At 34.4% G+C, this 15563-nt stretch overlaps 1 protein-coding gene and 1 pseudogene across 1 annotated transcript in view; one reads left to right on the top strand and one right to left on the bottom strand.

Annotated features, from left to right (window-relative positions):
• Positions 1 to 1396: 1396 nt before the first annotated feature.
• FGF10 (fibroblast growth factor 10) overlaps positions 1397 to 15563 on the bottom strand; it is an 81105-nt gene continuing 66938 nt past the window's right edge. The window contains exons 2-3 of the mRNA XM_032281199.1: positions 7887 to 7990; positions 1397 to 2922 (exon numbers count right to left, since the gene is read on the bottom strand). Coding sequence (XP_032137090.1) covers positions 2725 to 2922; positions 7887 to 7990 — 302 coding nt within the window. The 3' untranslated portion in view covers positions 1397 to 2724. The remainder of the gene's footprint in view (positions 2923 to 7886; positions 7991 to 15563) is intronic.
• On the top strand, positions 10388 to 11724 carry LOC116553735 (annotated as a pseudogene).

Here is a 15563-nt window from a genome sequence, read left to right as displayed (position 1 = left end):
CCTTCCTTCCTTCCTTCCTTCCTTCCTTCCTTCCTTTTCTCTTTCCTATCTTTCTTGTCTTTTCCCTCTTTCCTTTCTTCCTGGCTCTTTTTCACCTAGGCTGGAGTGCAGTGGCAAGATAATAGCTCACTGCAGCCTCAAGCTCCTGGGCTCAAGAGATCCTTCTGCTTCAGCCTCCTGAGTAGTTGGGACCACAAGTACATGCCAGCACACATGACTACATTTGTTTTTTGTTTTGTTTTGTTTTAACAGAAGGATGCCTCACTAGGTTTCTCAGGTCAGTCTAGAAATCTTGGTCAAGGCATCTTCCCACCTCAGCCTCCCAAACTGCTGGGATTACAGGTGTGAGCCACTGTACCAGGCCAGTTTTTTGTCTTTCTGTAAGTGGGGGTGGGGATGGGGGTTGGTGTGGGATAGACTAGGAAATGTTTTCTGTTTTTGGCCTCTGCAACCTTTAATGCATTTTGCAAGAAGCTGTTTCAGTGTCTTGAGTACTATGATGATGACTGTTTACACATAGTCTCTTTGGTAATCTAAATGGCTATGTAAAATAAGAATCCAGCCTGTGCCCTATTTGCTGTCACTGTGGTTATCCAATGTGTATTTATCTCACCAAACATTTAATTTTGGTTGTGGGTGGTCTATGTTCATGTGTCAGGTGCAATTATTGTTTTAAAATAAAGGGAAAAAAGATACCTAGTTTTGATAGGAATGCATTACATTATAGCTCACAGACTCAGTTACCAATTAAATATTAACATCCAGATTCCAACCACAAAAATTAAACATTTTTAGAATCTCATTTGTCAAAAAACAAGTTGGAAGCAAAGTATGATGAAATGCAATTTAAGCTATAAGCCAAAACACAGTGCCTCAAATATGTTTCTTCTGAAATACAATTTTTTTGAAGAATAGGAGAAATAATGACCTCTTATGGGATTACTTTATGCAAAAAATTTCTTAATAAAGCAATTTTTAAAATAACAGATTACCTGGAAGGACTGGTTAAACCTTGACACAAATAAGTTTTTAAGAGAATCACGGAACATCAGCCTTTCCAGAGGTTAAACTTTAGTAAAATGACACATTTAGTGAGTCTTTTTTTGTACCAAAATACTGTGTCCAAACAATAAAAATAAACACTTTTCAAGACAAGAAATATGAAGATAAAGCTGCAGCATCAATATACTCTTATAGTTATTGCTTAAAAGTATTTAGAACAAATAATATTTTTCTACATTTTTAAAATCACTACAGACACTGCAAATAAGGCTTATGTATTTATTTAGTGGAATACAATGTGATGATGATTGGTAAACTCTTATGTACTGTTTTCTATACCTGCTCTAACAAAATGAATTTTGATATGATTACATTATAGAACCTTGTAAAGCTCTTTAAATTTATAGAAAACAAGTTTTATTTGGTTTTGTAAAGACTAGATCATACAGCTTGAACAGGTTTTTGTATATGGTTACACATATACCAGTATATATTTAATTTGCTCAGTTTAAGCCCCTGGGAGAGTTGCACTTCATACCAAATTCTTTGATAGTTTATTTGGGAAAGATGCATCATGCGGGACTTACAGAGATTTTTTACAAATGGGACAGCCTCTTTACCACCATGACATACAGCAAAAAATCATAAGTAATAATGAGGTTAGGCTACTTAAATGTATTTAGCAATTAATTTTCCTTTTTTTAGTATATTCTTGGAGACAAATTGATGTATTGAAAGGGAAGAATTTGGCCTTCTGGTCTATTTCTTGAGACAGGAAGCCTCAGGAGTAATATATGCTTTCAAATGATAGCAGACATCTCTCACTCAAGCCATGGCACAGCATTGCCATATTTATTGTTGATGGTTATTACTGCAAAAGTGCAAATTAAGTCAACTGATAGCACACAGGCACTCATACTGCTTCCCTAATCTCAACTCCTATTTTTGAAGTGTTGGCCAAATTTTAAAAACACTTTGTAATGAACATGCATATGGTGTGCTGAAGAAAAGGAAAAGATAAATCAGAAGACAGCTGCTGAGGATACTCTTTAAAACCCCAAAAGATATTTAACATCCTATTAAATAAATAACTTAGAAATAGAAAGAGATGAAGGCAGAATGCACAAGCATACCATACTATTTGTATTGTTAGAACAGTTTCACACTAACATGTTTATATTTTTAAATTCTATTTAATTCTTCCATGAGACCACATCCAAAACTCCTTTGGTTGTGCATGTGATTTGACCCAAGTGCTTTCCAGTAAATGCTTGCATGTATTACTGCTCATTGATTCATTAAGCTTGAATGATCAATGAAGTCTTTGATATGAGTTCTTATTCCATAAATAACTTTCCTGAAGATCATTCATTCGACAGATTGTTCTATGTCCTTTAAGTTCTATCTCAGAGGTTTAAAAACAAAAACTTAACTACAACAACAAGAACAACAAAAACCCGGCCACAGTGTTTTTCACTTGGGAATAACTTCTATCCCATTCGATCTGCCTATATCTTGGTTATAAGACATGACATAGAACTAATTAAAAGAACATCATATGTCAGCAGTGAGTACAAAAATCTTCAAAGGCTGGCTTTCTTTTAAGCAAGCAGACATCTGCAATGTGTCTTTGCCTTTTGAGCTACTGTCTTCATGAAGAATATCCACTATTCCTGGCAAAAGAGCCATTGGTTCTACTGCATCCACAAACATTGCCATCCTCTATGAGTGTACCACCATTGGAAGAAAGTGAGCAGAGGTGTTTTTCCTTCGTGTTTTCTGTCCTCTCCTTGGAGCTCCTTTTCCATTCAATGCCACATACATTTGCCTCCCATTATGCTGCCAGTTAAAGGATGCATAGGTATTGTATCCATTTTCCTCTATCCTCTCCTTCAGCTTACAGTCATTGTTAAATTCTTTCTGCAAAGAAAAAACAGACTCTTTTATTCCTATGGTGATTGTACTTGATTTCATTTGATACAAACCACCCAGAGAACTCCAGTCCAAGGGTTCTGTTTGTAGTTGCCATTTGTAACTAAGTTGTGCACTTAATATATAATGTCAACAATAGAAGAGTAAATCTCAGAACCACAAAACACATTCTGTTTGAAAGCACATGATACATTTTAATTGATCACCATAGTCACTTTTTGAAAGCCCTTTTAAAAGCTGATGTGCTTTGAATATGACATGGTTTAAGTGACTAGAATGATTGTTAAGAAGTAGACATTCCACTAACAATATTTGTGATGAGTCAGTAATAAAGAATAGTGTTATAGTGCTTCTTTTATAGTAATAACCAGGGGCCCCATGTGAAAAGAATACAACTAAAGGAAAAATGTGGGCTTATCATATTTACAAACTTTACCTGCAAATCTACAATAAATACACACACAGATTCATAAGAAAGCAGATCTTACAGTAAAACCACCACAGTTCTACATAACCAAAAAGGGGGGATATCTTTCTTCCAAATATCAAATTTCTTAATTTCAGTAAATTATTTGCAATGTTCTATAGCTTGGAATTTTGACAGATTTTGCTCTGAACTCTAGGAATGATTGAAAACTAGGACATGGAATTCCTCGTTTTGTGATCTACGTGAAAAAATTATGAGCATGGTGAATAGCAATGCCTAAATTGTATAAGCCTAAGGACTTTGATCCTGGGAAGTTTCATTCTATAGCCACAGAGCTTTGGTTTTGTTCAGGTGGCCAGTTGGATTTAAGGAGATATGCCTGGATAAGTCTTCACTAACACTCACTCCACAGATCCAGGATGTTACTCTGGAATTAATAACAAAGAGGAGTTACCTCAATGATCTCAAGACTCTGGCTTTAGAAGTAACCCTCTTTTCTTATTCTCAAAGTAATGAAGAAGCTAAGGAATTGGAGTACTTGACCTCTGGTTCTACCTTCTTCATCCAAAGCAAGGGCTCCGGGGAGATAGTTCAGTTGAGGCCTCTACTTGGCAGTTTTTCTCACCTTGAGACTTTCTGAAATTTCTACAAGATTCCAAATTCCTGAAAATGTATATGTTTATATACCCAGGTGTATAATTGATCAATCTGTAGGATTGATCATAATTTTGAACATTATCAGAACCATAAGAAGCAGGTATATTTTATGTTAATGTTACCAGCTTAAGTTACCTATCCTGCAATGTATTAAGCTTAAATGCTTCTCTTCTATAAAGTAAAATTTAAATATAACATCCAAATGATGACTTAACTGGCTCAAAATAAGAAGGAAAGGTAAATTATTTGAGGTAAGGATTTTGATAAAACAAAAATAATTCTGCATTTAAAAGGACTATAAATCCTTAGTATGGATTTACTTTTATTCTGTTTATCTCAGTTTTTCTAAAACTATAGTTTTCAAAGCAGAGATGATTTTTAAAATATGCATAATTATATTCATTTCAGTAAATGGGGTAGAGTTTAGAGGCTAATGAAGGACTGAGATTATTCGAATTGATTTCATATTTCAGATGAAACTATATATAGAAAAGTGGAAGTATATGCTTAATTAATTTTTGTCCCCAAAATTAATTTATAGAGTAATGTTTCTTAAAGTAAAATGCACAAGTGTCGGCCTTTTTATTTATGGTATTTTTAATATCTTGGACATAGTTCAAAGGTAGCAAAATCTCTAGAGGAGGGGCCTAGAAATATGTTATTTACAGGATCTAAACAAATCATAAACAGTAATGTATAAAAAGAAAAGTCAGGCCTAGAGCAAGGTCTCCAAAGCAGGGTTTGGGGAGTTTTTTAAAAAAAGTTTGGATTTTTTCCAGCTACCTGAAAATTTCTTTGGTCCTTAAATCATGCTCTATGAAGGTTTATTCCATTTAATTCAGTTTTATAATTCATTTACAGAATCCTATCAGTGAGGAGAAAACTCAGAGTACCATAGATACATTGCTCAGATAATGAATAATGAAAATATAAGAAAGGTATACAGTTTCCAAAAAGGAATAGAGGAAAATAATTCAAGAGAATAGATATAAAAGTGGTTTAATCAGTCAATCTGCATGTTTGCCCAAATCAGTTTTTAGGAGGGCTTATGGAATAGAAGGATACTATATGAAAAAAAAATGAAGGTAGGAATTGTAAGAGTTGTCACCTAATATACAGAATTATATTAGATATGTACTCATAAATTTTGATGTTAGTCCTATTGCACTCTGAGCAGAACATTGAACTTTAGTAAATTTTTTGTTTAATTTGAACAAGTCATAATTTTTCATTATTCCTAGTAGAAATGTAAAGTCACACACAAAAAAGAACGTTGTGGTTAGGGAATGAGTTTCTTTCTGAGACAGGCTGGAAGTAGAAGCATGTTCTGTAATTGGCTGAGCTACTAGGAGTGGTAGGTTTATGCAGTGTAACTGTGCATAAATGCACTTATAACACGGTTCTAAGTGCTGAACAAATAGTGAGAGACAAGACTGACCTCACCCTCTCCAAAGTCACAAACTGTTGGGAAAAGACAGTGAACAACAAACACATTAATGAGAGAAATCTTACATAAGTGCCACTGCAGATAATTAAAATAGGGTGATGTGATAGAAAGCAACTGGACTCTACTTTAGATAAAGAATTTGAATGAAATAATTCACAGAGCTTGAAGCTCAAGATAAAGCATAAGCACAGTCCATGTTGGGGCAGAAGAAAAAAGAAGAGAAATGTAAGGAAAAGTATTAAATATTTTTATGTCAGAGTTTATTTGAAAGTTATCTATTTCTCCTGGATGTCATGTTTTTAAATAAGTATATTTTATCAATTAAAATTATTTAAAATCTTTTATATCAATTAATATTTTCTTTCTTCATCTAAATTCATGTTAGCTGGCTTTAAGATGTTGGATCTAGACTAAGTATGTGTGTGGATATCTCTTCAAAGATTATGTACCTGGTTCTCTTCCCCAGTAATTCTGATATAACAGATCAAGGAAGAACCTGGCCATGTTTAATGAGAATATTAAACATGCCTCAAAAGTGATTATGATGTGAACCCCTAAATGGAACCACTTTTTATAATTATCTGTTATTTCTCTGGGCTCATTAGGGGAGCAATGGTAATGGAAAAATTTTAGTAAAATTTCTCTGACACCCATGCAAAAAAGTATTTATGCTAGTCCCAGGGGTCAACTCAAAGCATGCCTGACTCCCCAGTTAAAAATGGACCTGATATTAGTAAAATGCAAGGCTATTCTATGTCCAGACCAGTGGTTCTCAAAGTGTGGCTACTACACCAGCAGCATCAGGAACACCTAGGACCATGTCAGAAGCTGAAATTCTTGAACCCTACCACAGACTTACTGAATCAGAAAATATGGCTGTGGGTCCCATTATTCTGTCTTTTAATAAGCCCTCCCACTGATTCTGATCATACTCAAGTTTGAGAGCTGCTAGGTCTAAATGGTCACTACCATCAGCCTTATGCTAATTAACATAGTATGTTTATTTACAAATTTAAAGTGAAATTACTTTTTGATTACATAAAAGTGTAAAAATGACAGGATCTGTTTAGAAATGATATAAAATTATTTAAGAGATTTGTGTCACAGGTTTATTTCTGGCCAGATACGTTATTGCATGTCCTCCAAAAAATGCAATTGAAATATTGAAGTTTATAGCTGCCTTCAATATACTCCCCTGGAGTAGAATCCAGAGGAAAAAAATGAAATTCAGTTAGCATTCCCTTGATCTACCTCTGGGAGGGACACAATGAGAAATATCCATGCACAAACTAATATACTCCTGTCATCATTCAAATGACAGCTAAGAGATTGAAACTTTGTTCCCAGCTTTATCATAAGGCTACTTTACTATACCTGATCTTTTCTTACATGTAACAACCAATCATGCTATAATTATTTCATATTTGTTAACATTTTCCCCTAAATATAAATTATTTGAAGTTGGGGCCCATTTCTATGCTTCTTTCTTGTGCATCTTTGATATGCCAAACAGTATCCGTAGATTTTATATAGTAGATTTTAATATGATTGACTGTTTTTTTTTTTTTAAGGACCTGAACAAGATAAATTGTCTCACTGCTTGGAATTTAATTATTATTACAATTGCAATTATAAAACAACTATTTGTTATTTTAAGTGAAATCTTAAATTTCTAAGAAATTGGTTTAAATGAGTTTGATCCAAGATTGCAGAAGTGGTATTCCAAATACTTAACACTTGGTATGGGATACAGGTGTGGATGTGTCCAAAGCACTGCAGGGATACCTGCTCCACAAGGACCCTATTGCAAGGAATATTTCCACATACATTTTATATGTATATATATATAATATGTGTGTGTGTGTGTGTGTGTGTGTGTGTGTGTGTGTGTGTGATTTTGAGGCATAATTTGAATTAATGGTTATTGTCTAGCTAAATAAAATTCTAGAGTTGACTGAACAACATGCAAAATAGTGTACATTTCTCCATTTCAAATTTTAACAAAATGCAAAACATCTGAGCCCTTGTTTTATCTTCAGTCATAACACACACATAATACATGGGTTTCTACTCAATTCAAGATCTTTGTTTTTATTATTTTTTTCTCCAAGTTGTCTGCAATTCCTGTGCCAATCTGACCAGATGCTTCTGTGAGAGCTTGAGTTGGTTAGCAGTTTAGAACATTCACATACAAATGCCAGCAGCAGCCTGTGTGGTAGACTAATGGGTGAACAACAGAGGAGATTACAGAATTGGAAAAGATGCTTTGCCAACCCTTGAAACAGTGGTGACGGAACCACTGTGGCTCTGTTTTACTAGCAATAGAAGGATAACAAAGCTATTCAATGGCTGGAGGAAACATTCCAAAGCTGTGGTAATGATGTTCTGCAGTGGATTTGAAAACAAAAGCAGAATACTTACTGAGCCATAGAGTTTCCCCTTCTTGTTCATGGCTAAGTAATAGTTGCTGTTAATGGCTTTCACGGCAACAACTCCGATTTCTACTGATGTTATCTCCAGGATGCCTAAAACATACAATTTTAAAAGGGTAAATATAAAGAATCCTAAATACATTTGGGAAAAAAAATGTAAAATCAAAAGAAACTATCGAGGTTTTGTTTTGTTTTGTTTTTGTTTTTGGTGGTTCTAAAATCAAAAGGCTTAAAATATTGGGAAATAAACAAGTGAACCTTTTTTCAATGTGTCTTAAAACCCAGCAAAAGTATTTCCAGCAAATATATGGAAAAAAGTAATAAGGCCTTAAAAGAATTCCCCTTCATTTTACTCTGAGCATACATAGAAAAATATTGTTTTAATTAAAATGCTTCCTTTGCTAACTCTGCATTTTCAACCCTATAAATATTGAAAGAACTCTACTCATCTTAGCCTAGATTTCAAAATAACTTATCAGAGCCCATATCTGTACTATGGTATTAAATTAAATCTATGTCAATAATATGCCCGATTACCTCAATCTGTAAAAACAGTGGTAAGCTGTTTCTTCTTTGTAATACATAGATAAACTAAATCTCTTGGCTGCATTTAACTGATAAATTCATTTTTGGCAAATGTGTTGACATTCTGAGATACAGAGAGACTAATCCCAATATCTACACTGTCTCTGAAATAGTGGAATCGCTGCTCTGTGTTAGAGGAAAATCCACCAACTTGGATTTTTAAAGTTTTTTTTCTCCTAGGAAAAATGAAATTCAAGGGAAGTAGTAAGAGATAAACAAGAGTTCCTCTTCCCCTTACACACAAGTTTTGATTGCTGCATCTAAAGATAATTTTCTTGGAAAAGTTTGTAGATCACTATAGGGAAGGCAGTTTATAGTCTGCTCAAAGTGCTTACTCGTTTTAGTTTAAGAAGACCTAAGGAACTAAAACTACTTATTTCGTAACTCTCAGCAAAGTTTGTTCAAGGTAGAGAAGTAGCATTGTGATTAACATGTGGCCTCTGGAGCCAAAATGTCCAGGTTTAACTCCTGGCTCTACATTTATTAGTGAATTACCACAGGAGAAGTCACTGAACTCTCCCATGACTCAATTTTATTTGTAAAATGGGCAACATAATAGTACCTCCCTCATAATTTTGTTGTGAATATTAAATGATATAATACCTTTCAAATTATTAGAATTTGACTGGAGCTTAGTATCTTCTTAATTATCGTTAGGGGGGAGTTTTCTCCAACAGTTCTAGATTTTGGAAATTCTTCAGTGGGCTATGTAAATCCTGAACAATACATACAAATTCACAGTGGCTTAGTACATAAAATATGAAAGTTGAGCATGTTATCATTTGTCATGTATCATGAGAAACACCATCCTAAATGTAGTCTACAGATTATGTGTTTACACTCTGCCCATAGACATAGAGTGGCTTAGCTTATTCTCAAGAGATGCATACCTTCGCTCCTATTCCTTCACAGGTTAACCTTGTGGAGGCTAATAGAAGTGCTTGAGTTTCCCTATTGCAAAGTTGACATGACCAGAGACTGCCAAGACTAAATGTCAGAGAGCCTTCTGTCCATGTATCTGTAGGAAGTCTTTGGCCTAACACAGCACTCCTTTTCATCAAAAGCGATATATCTCACTCTATTTGCAAGCCAAAACCAAGGAAAAATTGTGAAGGATGAAGGAGATGTATTTGTTTTTTAACATCCATTTCCCTTATGCTGGTAGTTGCCGTAAGGTGTGTACACACACACACACACACACACACACACACACTTATTTGCATATTCTGAGAAGTATTTTCTTAATTCCCACAATAGCACTCTAAGGAGGTATTGTTAGTCTCAATTACAAATTTAAAAAAATGGAAGATACTTAGGTTATTTAACTCATACACACACACGCAGGTGGTAAGTTGATAAAGGTCGGTGATAATGGACGTTAACACTTAAGCCTCTGACTTTTAGATGCTGTTGCTCTCATCTCTGACTGCTTTGCCTCTCCATCACATCTTCCCCCTTTCCCATTGCTACAAGAGAATCCTGTTGCAAACCATCTGACAAAATGACTCATCAGGATAATTTTCTTTAATGATTTAATGTGCAATTCCTCCCAAGGATGATGGCATGCCACAGAGGATAATGTCTGAATTTTAGAGAACAAAATCTAATATACTTTATTTATGTCACAAGCAGAAGATACAAAGCAGAGCAGGAGGTAGAATTCGGGGGCAAAGGATTAGGCAGCTGCTTACTTTGGCCAAAAGACAAGTAAGTACTGTTAGTAAACTGCAAAATATTCCCTAATGTGTACTTTTAAAACTGAAAATTAATAGAGCAAAGAGGAATGAAGGATGATTTTAGGCCAAAAATAAACCAGTATTTTTGAAGGTGCATGTAACGTCGTGGAATTAAACTATAGTAACAGACTAAGCTATAGTAATAGTATAATATCTATTCCTGAATTTTTGATCAATCATTTCTAGGAATGCACTGCATGTGGTATTATAGATTACATTTAGCTTAGATACCCCTTGGTTTCTTTCTGCTTTATCTGAAATGGGAACTCAATATTCAAAGATTAAATCAACCATTTTTTCCCACTCTGCAACTAGTTTAGGCAAGCTTAAAAAGTTTTAGTTATTATTTTTACATTATTTAGCTATTGTTTTAAAATAGAAAGAGGGAAAACATAGGTGATTTAAGGTCCTTTTGAATTTTGAAAATAATTTTTTGGACGCAGCATATGGTCAAGTAAGTTATAGTTTGATCATCTTGTGGGTAAAGGACAATGACTACACCTATTATAAACATCTGTGAATGTGATAGGAGAGTTCTGCCGGACTGAAGCCTAGAGGGCATTTTTGCATTTCATAAGGAATCACTCCAGTTTTTCTGTTCGTTAGTGAGGATGATCAAGTTTGATTATCAAACTATTTTTGGGAAGAAGCTCCAGAATTTTGTTTGGGGATTATTGAATCAGTAGCTTATAGTTCTATATGTGTATATTTTGAAGGAAAATTTAATGCCAATTCAAAGATCCTCCTGGCAGCTGCTTCAAGATGAAGCTGCACATCTCTTTCCCAGCCACTGGCTGCCAGAAATTTATTGAAGTGGACGATGAACACAAACTTCGTACTTTTTATGAGAAGTGTACGGTCACAGAAGTTGCTGCTGATGCTCTGGGTGAAGAATGGAAGGGTTATGTGGTCCAAATTAGTGGTGGGAATGACAAACAAGGTTTCCCCATGAAGCTTGACCCATGGCCGTGTCCGCCTGCCACTGAGTAAGGGACATTACTGTTACAGATCAAGGAGAACTGGAGAAAGAAAGAGAAAATCAGTTCATGGTTGCATTGTGGATGCCAATCTGAGCATTCTCAACTTGGTTATTACAAAAAAAGGAGAGAATGATATTCTAGGACTGACTGAAACCATGGTGCCTCATTGCCTGGGGCACAAAAGAGCTAGCAGAATCTGCAAACTTTTTAAAGAAGATGATGTCTGCCAATATGTTGTAAGAAAGCCCTTAAACAAAGAAGGTAAGAAACCTAGAACCAAAGCACCCAAGATTCAGCATCTTGTTACTCCACGTGCCCCTGCAGCACAAATGGTGGCGTATTTGCTCTGAAGAAGCAGCGTACTAAGAAAAATAAGGAAGAGGCTGCAGAATATGCTAAACTTTCGGCCAAGAGAATGAAGGTGGCTAAAGAGAAGCGCCAGGAACAAATTGTGAAGAGATGCAGACTTTCTTCTCTGCAAGCTTCTACTTCTAGTCTGAATCCAGTCAGAAATAAGATTTTTTGAGTAACAAATAAATAAGATCAGACTCAAAGAAAGAGCCTCCTGGAAGAAAGTGAGTGAAGGGCATACTGGGTCTCCCTGTGTTTCTTAAAAGTTTATGACTCCACTATTATCTCAGTATTAAAAGTTATTTTTAAAAAGGTGGGATTTTTTTTTCAACTCAAACACCTGAAAATTATATTATTAATGAAATGACACATGAATTATATTTCCCATTGGTATAAATCAGATATTTTATATATTTATAGGCATATTCTTGTTGTGAAATTCTATTATTTATATTAAGTTGTAACTCTATTAATTTTTATGTATCTTAAAAAATGAATAGCCCAAATAGTACTGTAAATCTATTTATGGGTCTTTGGACAATTTAGTTCAATCACTTTGGAAGACCTAGCAGGAAAAGGGTACTCTGTTAGAAAAATGAAAATATAAAGTCAAATACATAATGGCTTTTCTCTTGAAGGTCTATGTACTATTGGGAATAAAAGACAAATACGCAGAGAATTACAATGAAACATGTTTCATGACAGTAAGTGATGACTTAAGATGATGACAAGGGGACTATGGTACAAAGATAAAGGCAGGTCATACTGACTGGGGCTCCACAACTTACTGCTGAAGTTGAGACCTGAACTGAGTCATGAAAGTTGAGTAAGAAGTGTCCAGGGGAAGGATGGGAAGGCAAGAGCAAAATCATTAAAGTGAAACATAATATTTTCAATACCCTAAGATATTTGATTTACCAACTGGAGTACAAGGAACAAGGCAGGAAGTTAGGAAATGCACAGTTGGGAGATAATGAGACTCAGTTTAGTAAACGTCTTGTGCAGATTATAAGAATTTTGACAACTGGGAAAGATTTTGTCTACAAATGTGAAAATTCTTTAAATAATACACTAAAAAAGTAATATTTAGCGAATTTCTTCAAGTAGCAATCTTTAAAGCTTATTTTAGATTGTATTTAAAATCTTACAAAATAAAGTTTGATGGTCTATATTACAAAAGTGATTATGACAAAAATCAGTTCATGTTACTTTGCAGATGTTCCCTAATGACGCATCATCACCTTAGTAATGGAGAAAATTTTGCGACCTGATAATCTCTGAGTGGAATAACTTTGAAGTCACAATTTTCGTGTAAATGCATTTTTTCTTTTAATACCCACGTATGTAATTGTTTGGACTGGTTATGTTTTGATGAGTGACTAGTTAATCTGAGAAGGTGGCCATTCACAAGCATCTTTCCCAGCTGCTGCTTCTCATTCTTCTCTTGAAGAGGAGCATTTAACCTACTGCCCCCCTAGCAATCATATTGGACAAAGGCTACTTCTGTTTTGGTGCTATTAGACTAAACAAGCTATTGTCTGGATGGTAACTTTCTCATTAAATATTTTTTCATAAACACAAAAGGAGAAAGTAAATGGCAAATAAAACTTTTATTTAATAGAATGGATATAGACAAGGAAAACTTATGTGAAAAATTATGCAAAATCCTCCTATCCATTCCTAAATAAATGGAACCAAATATATAATGGAATCCTATAGACTGAGTAAATTAATTTGGCTAATGTGTATTAAGCACTAATATGCAAGGTAGGTATTAGCTCTCATACTGAAGGTTACAAAGGCAAATAAGATATGGTCTTTACCTCAAGGAGTTTTAAAGTTCCGTAAGATAAGGACACAAATCAGTAAGACAATACAAAAAAAATGACAATGAAAATATATTAAGTGTGGTATGAGATAAAATATGTTATACATGACTTTAAATAGGGAAGTCATCCTGAAGAAGACAGGTGGTGTTTGAGGTGACCTTTCAAGAGTAGGGTTTTAATAAGGGGGATTTAGAAAGTTGAGAGGGAACATTCCAGGGAGAGAAAGTGCATGCATAAAGACAGGCATGGAGAGAGAAAGAGCTCAAGTGCTTGAGCCACATTTCTCCCCACCTCCCCCAATGGCACTTTGCACTTTGATGTGGCTGCTAGCTAAAACTTAGGGTTCTGCTTCATTGAGTGGTAGTGGTGCTTTTCTGGGTGAGGAATATACTTTCCGGAAACAATTACTGTGAAACGTGGAAAGTCTCATTAATTCGGGATCAGTCACATCTACTATTTTTCTCTAAACATTTTAACTCAGAATTGATTATAATACTATATAGTTTTATAGTTTTAGTCAATGTATTTACTGCCTGCTCAATCAGAATAGTGTCAAATTAACCAATCTTCTATACCAATGGTTCTGAAATATGAACCTTCATTAGAATCATTTGAAAGACTTGCTTAAAGACAGATAGCTGGGATTTTTGACTTAGTAATTCTAGATTGGAGTTAGAAAATTCAAATTTCTAGCATATTTCCAAACAACGCTGATTCTGCTTGTCCAAGGACCACACACTGTTCTATATGCTATGATTCAGAGACGGACTGGAACTTTGATGCAAAAAAGTATTGACAGAATATGTGCGTAGAAGCAGAGCCACAAACAGGAATAGACACAAGTAATAGCAGCAGCTTAACAACAATAAAAATTTTAAACAATGTGGAAAATGAGTAATCTTATTTTTGAACAGGTATGGGATTTTTAACATCTATGTAACTATGATGTTATGAATTTGGAATCTGTGTAAAGATATGTTGTCTTGTTGTTGATAGTCGGGTTTTTAAAGACTTAACAAAAGATGATCAGAATCTTTATTTTCTTCTCCTTTTCAAAGTGTGGAAATGTTGGTGGAAACTTAAGTGCCTACAACTAAGAATTTTATAGTTTTTTTTCAAAGGGCTGTGTTAACATCAAGAATTAAAGGACTGTATGGCCCCCTTAAAGATATGCACATGGTCAAAAAATTGTCTCAAAGCAATAGGGCTTTACTTTGTCCCTCACCCTACATACAGAGTTGAAGATATATATTAATACTTGTTCTAGAATGATCTCATTGTCATTAAATCATTGGGCTAATCAGTAATCTATGTCTAGTCCACCTTGTACTATTATAACCTCTGACTCGCTTTTCAGTGTAATGTATTTGAATTAGTTTCTCTATCTGTCACAATTCTGTCAATACACTTGACATGCATTTTAGAATTACAAATAGAAATGAGATCTGAATTAGCAGAAAATCCTTTCCATCTCTAGGTAAGCTATTATATCTTTCCCAGCATGCTAAACACCAAAATGACCTTTTACCTTCTCTCCCGATAATTCAAATCATAGGATAAATATAGTGCTTAGCTTAGCCTTATTGATGAGCACAGTGGCAAATCCTAAAACACTTGTCAATTTAAGGCTATATTTAATTAACCTGTATTGTCATTTAAACATTGTCATTGACCTAACATTAAAAGTATCAGAAACTTTCAATGCAATATAGGGACAATATTCTCAAGTGGCAAATTAATTGTTAAAGTGAATGAAAGATCAATTTCTTACTGCATTTTTATTACAAATGAAATGTGACTCCAGATCATGCACACTGATCATAAGTAAACAAATATTTGCAGATAGTCATCTAATACGTTTCTTCACAACACTCTGCTAGATCAATAGATTTGATAAACTTGACATTTTCCTTCTAATTTTTTCCTCACTGGCAGAGATTTTTAAAATGTATTCAATATTATGGAAATACTTCAGGAAATAATAACATCAATATTGTAATAATGTCATGTTTTCAAACATTAGCTTCTCTGTTCTTAGGATATATTCACAGTGAGACATAAATGACATGTGTCTAGGACACAAATGGATTTGTAATTCTTGAGAATTGTCCATAATATGAGCTGATATAAATTTAACTCACAAAGTGAGAAATTATTCTATAGCTAGATTTGGGTGAAATAAAGA

The sequence above is a fragment of the Sapajus apella genome, unplaced genomic scaffold (assembly GCF_009761245.1).
Source record: "Sapajus apella isolate SASKATOON/1434 unplaced genomic scaffold, GSC_monkey_1.0 scaffold1, whole genome shotgun sequence".
NCBI lineage: Eukaryota > Metazoa > Chordata > Mammalia > Primates > Cebidae > Sapajus > Sapajus apella.
This window is presented reverse-complemented; position numbering and strand designations above follow the sequence as displayed.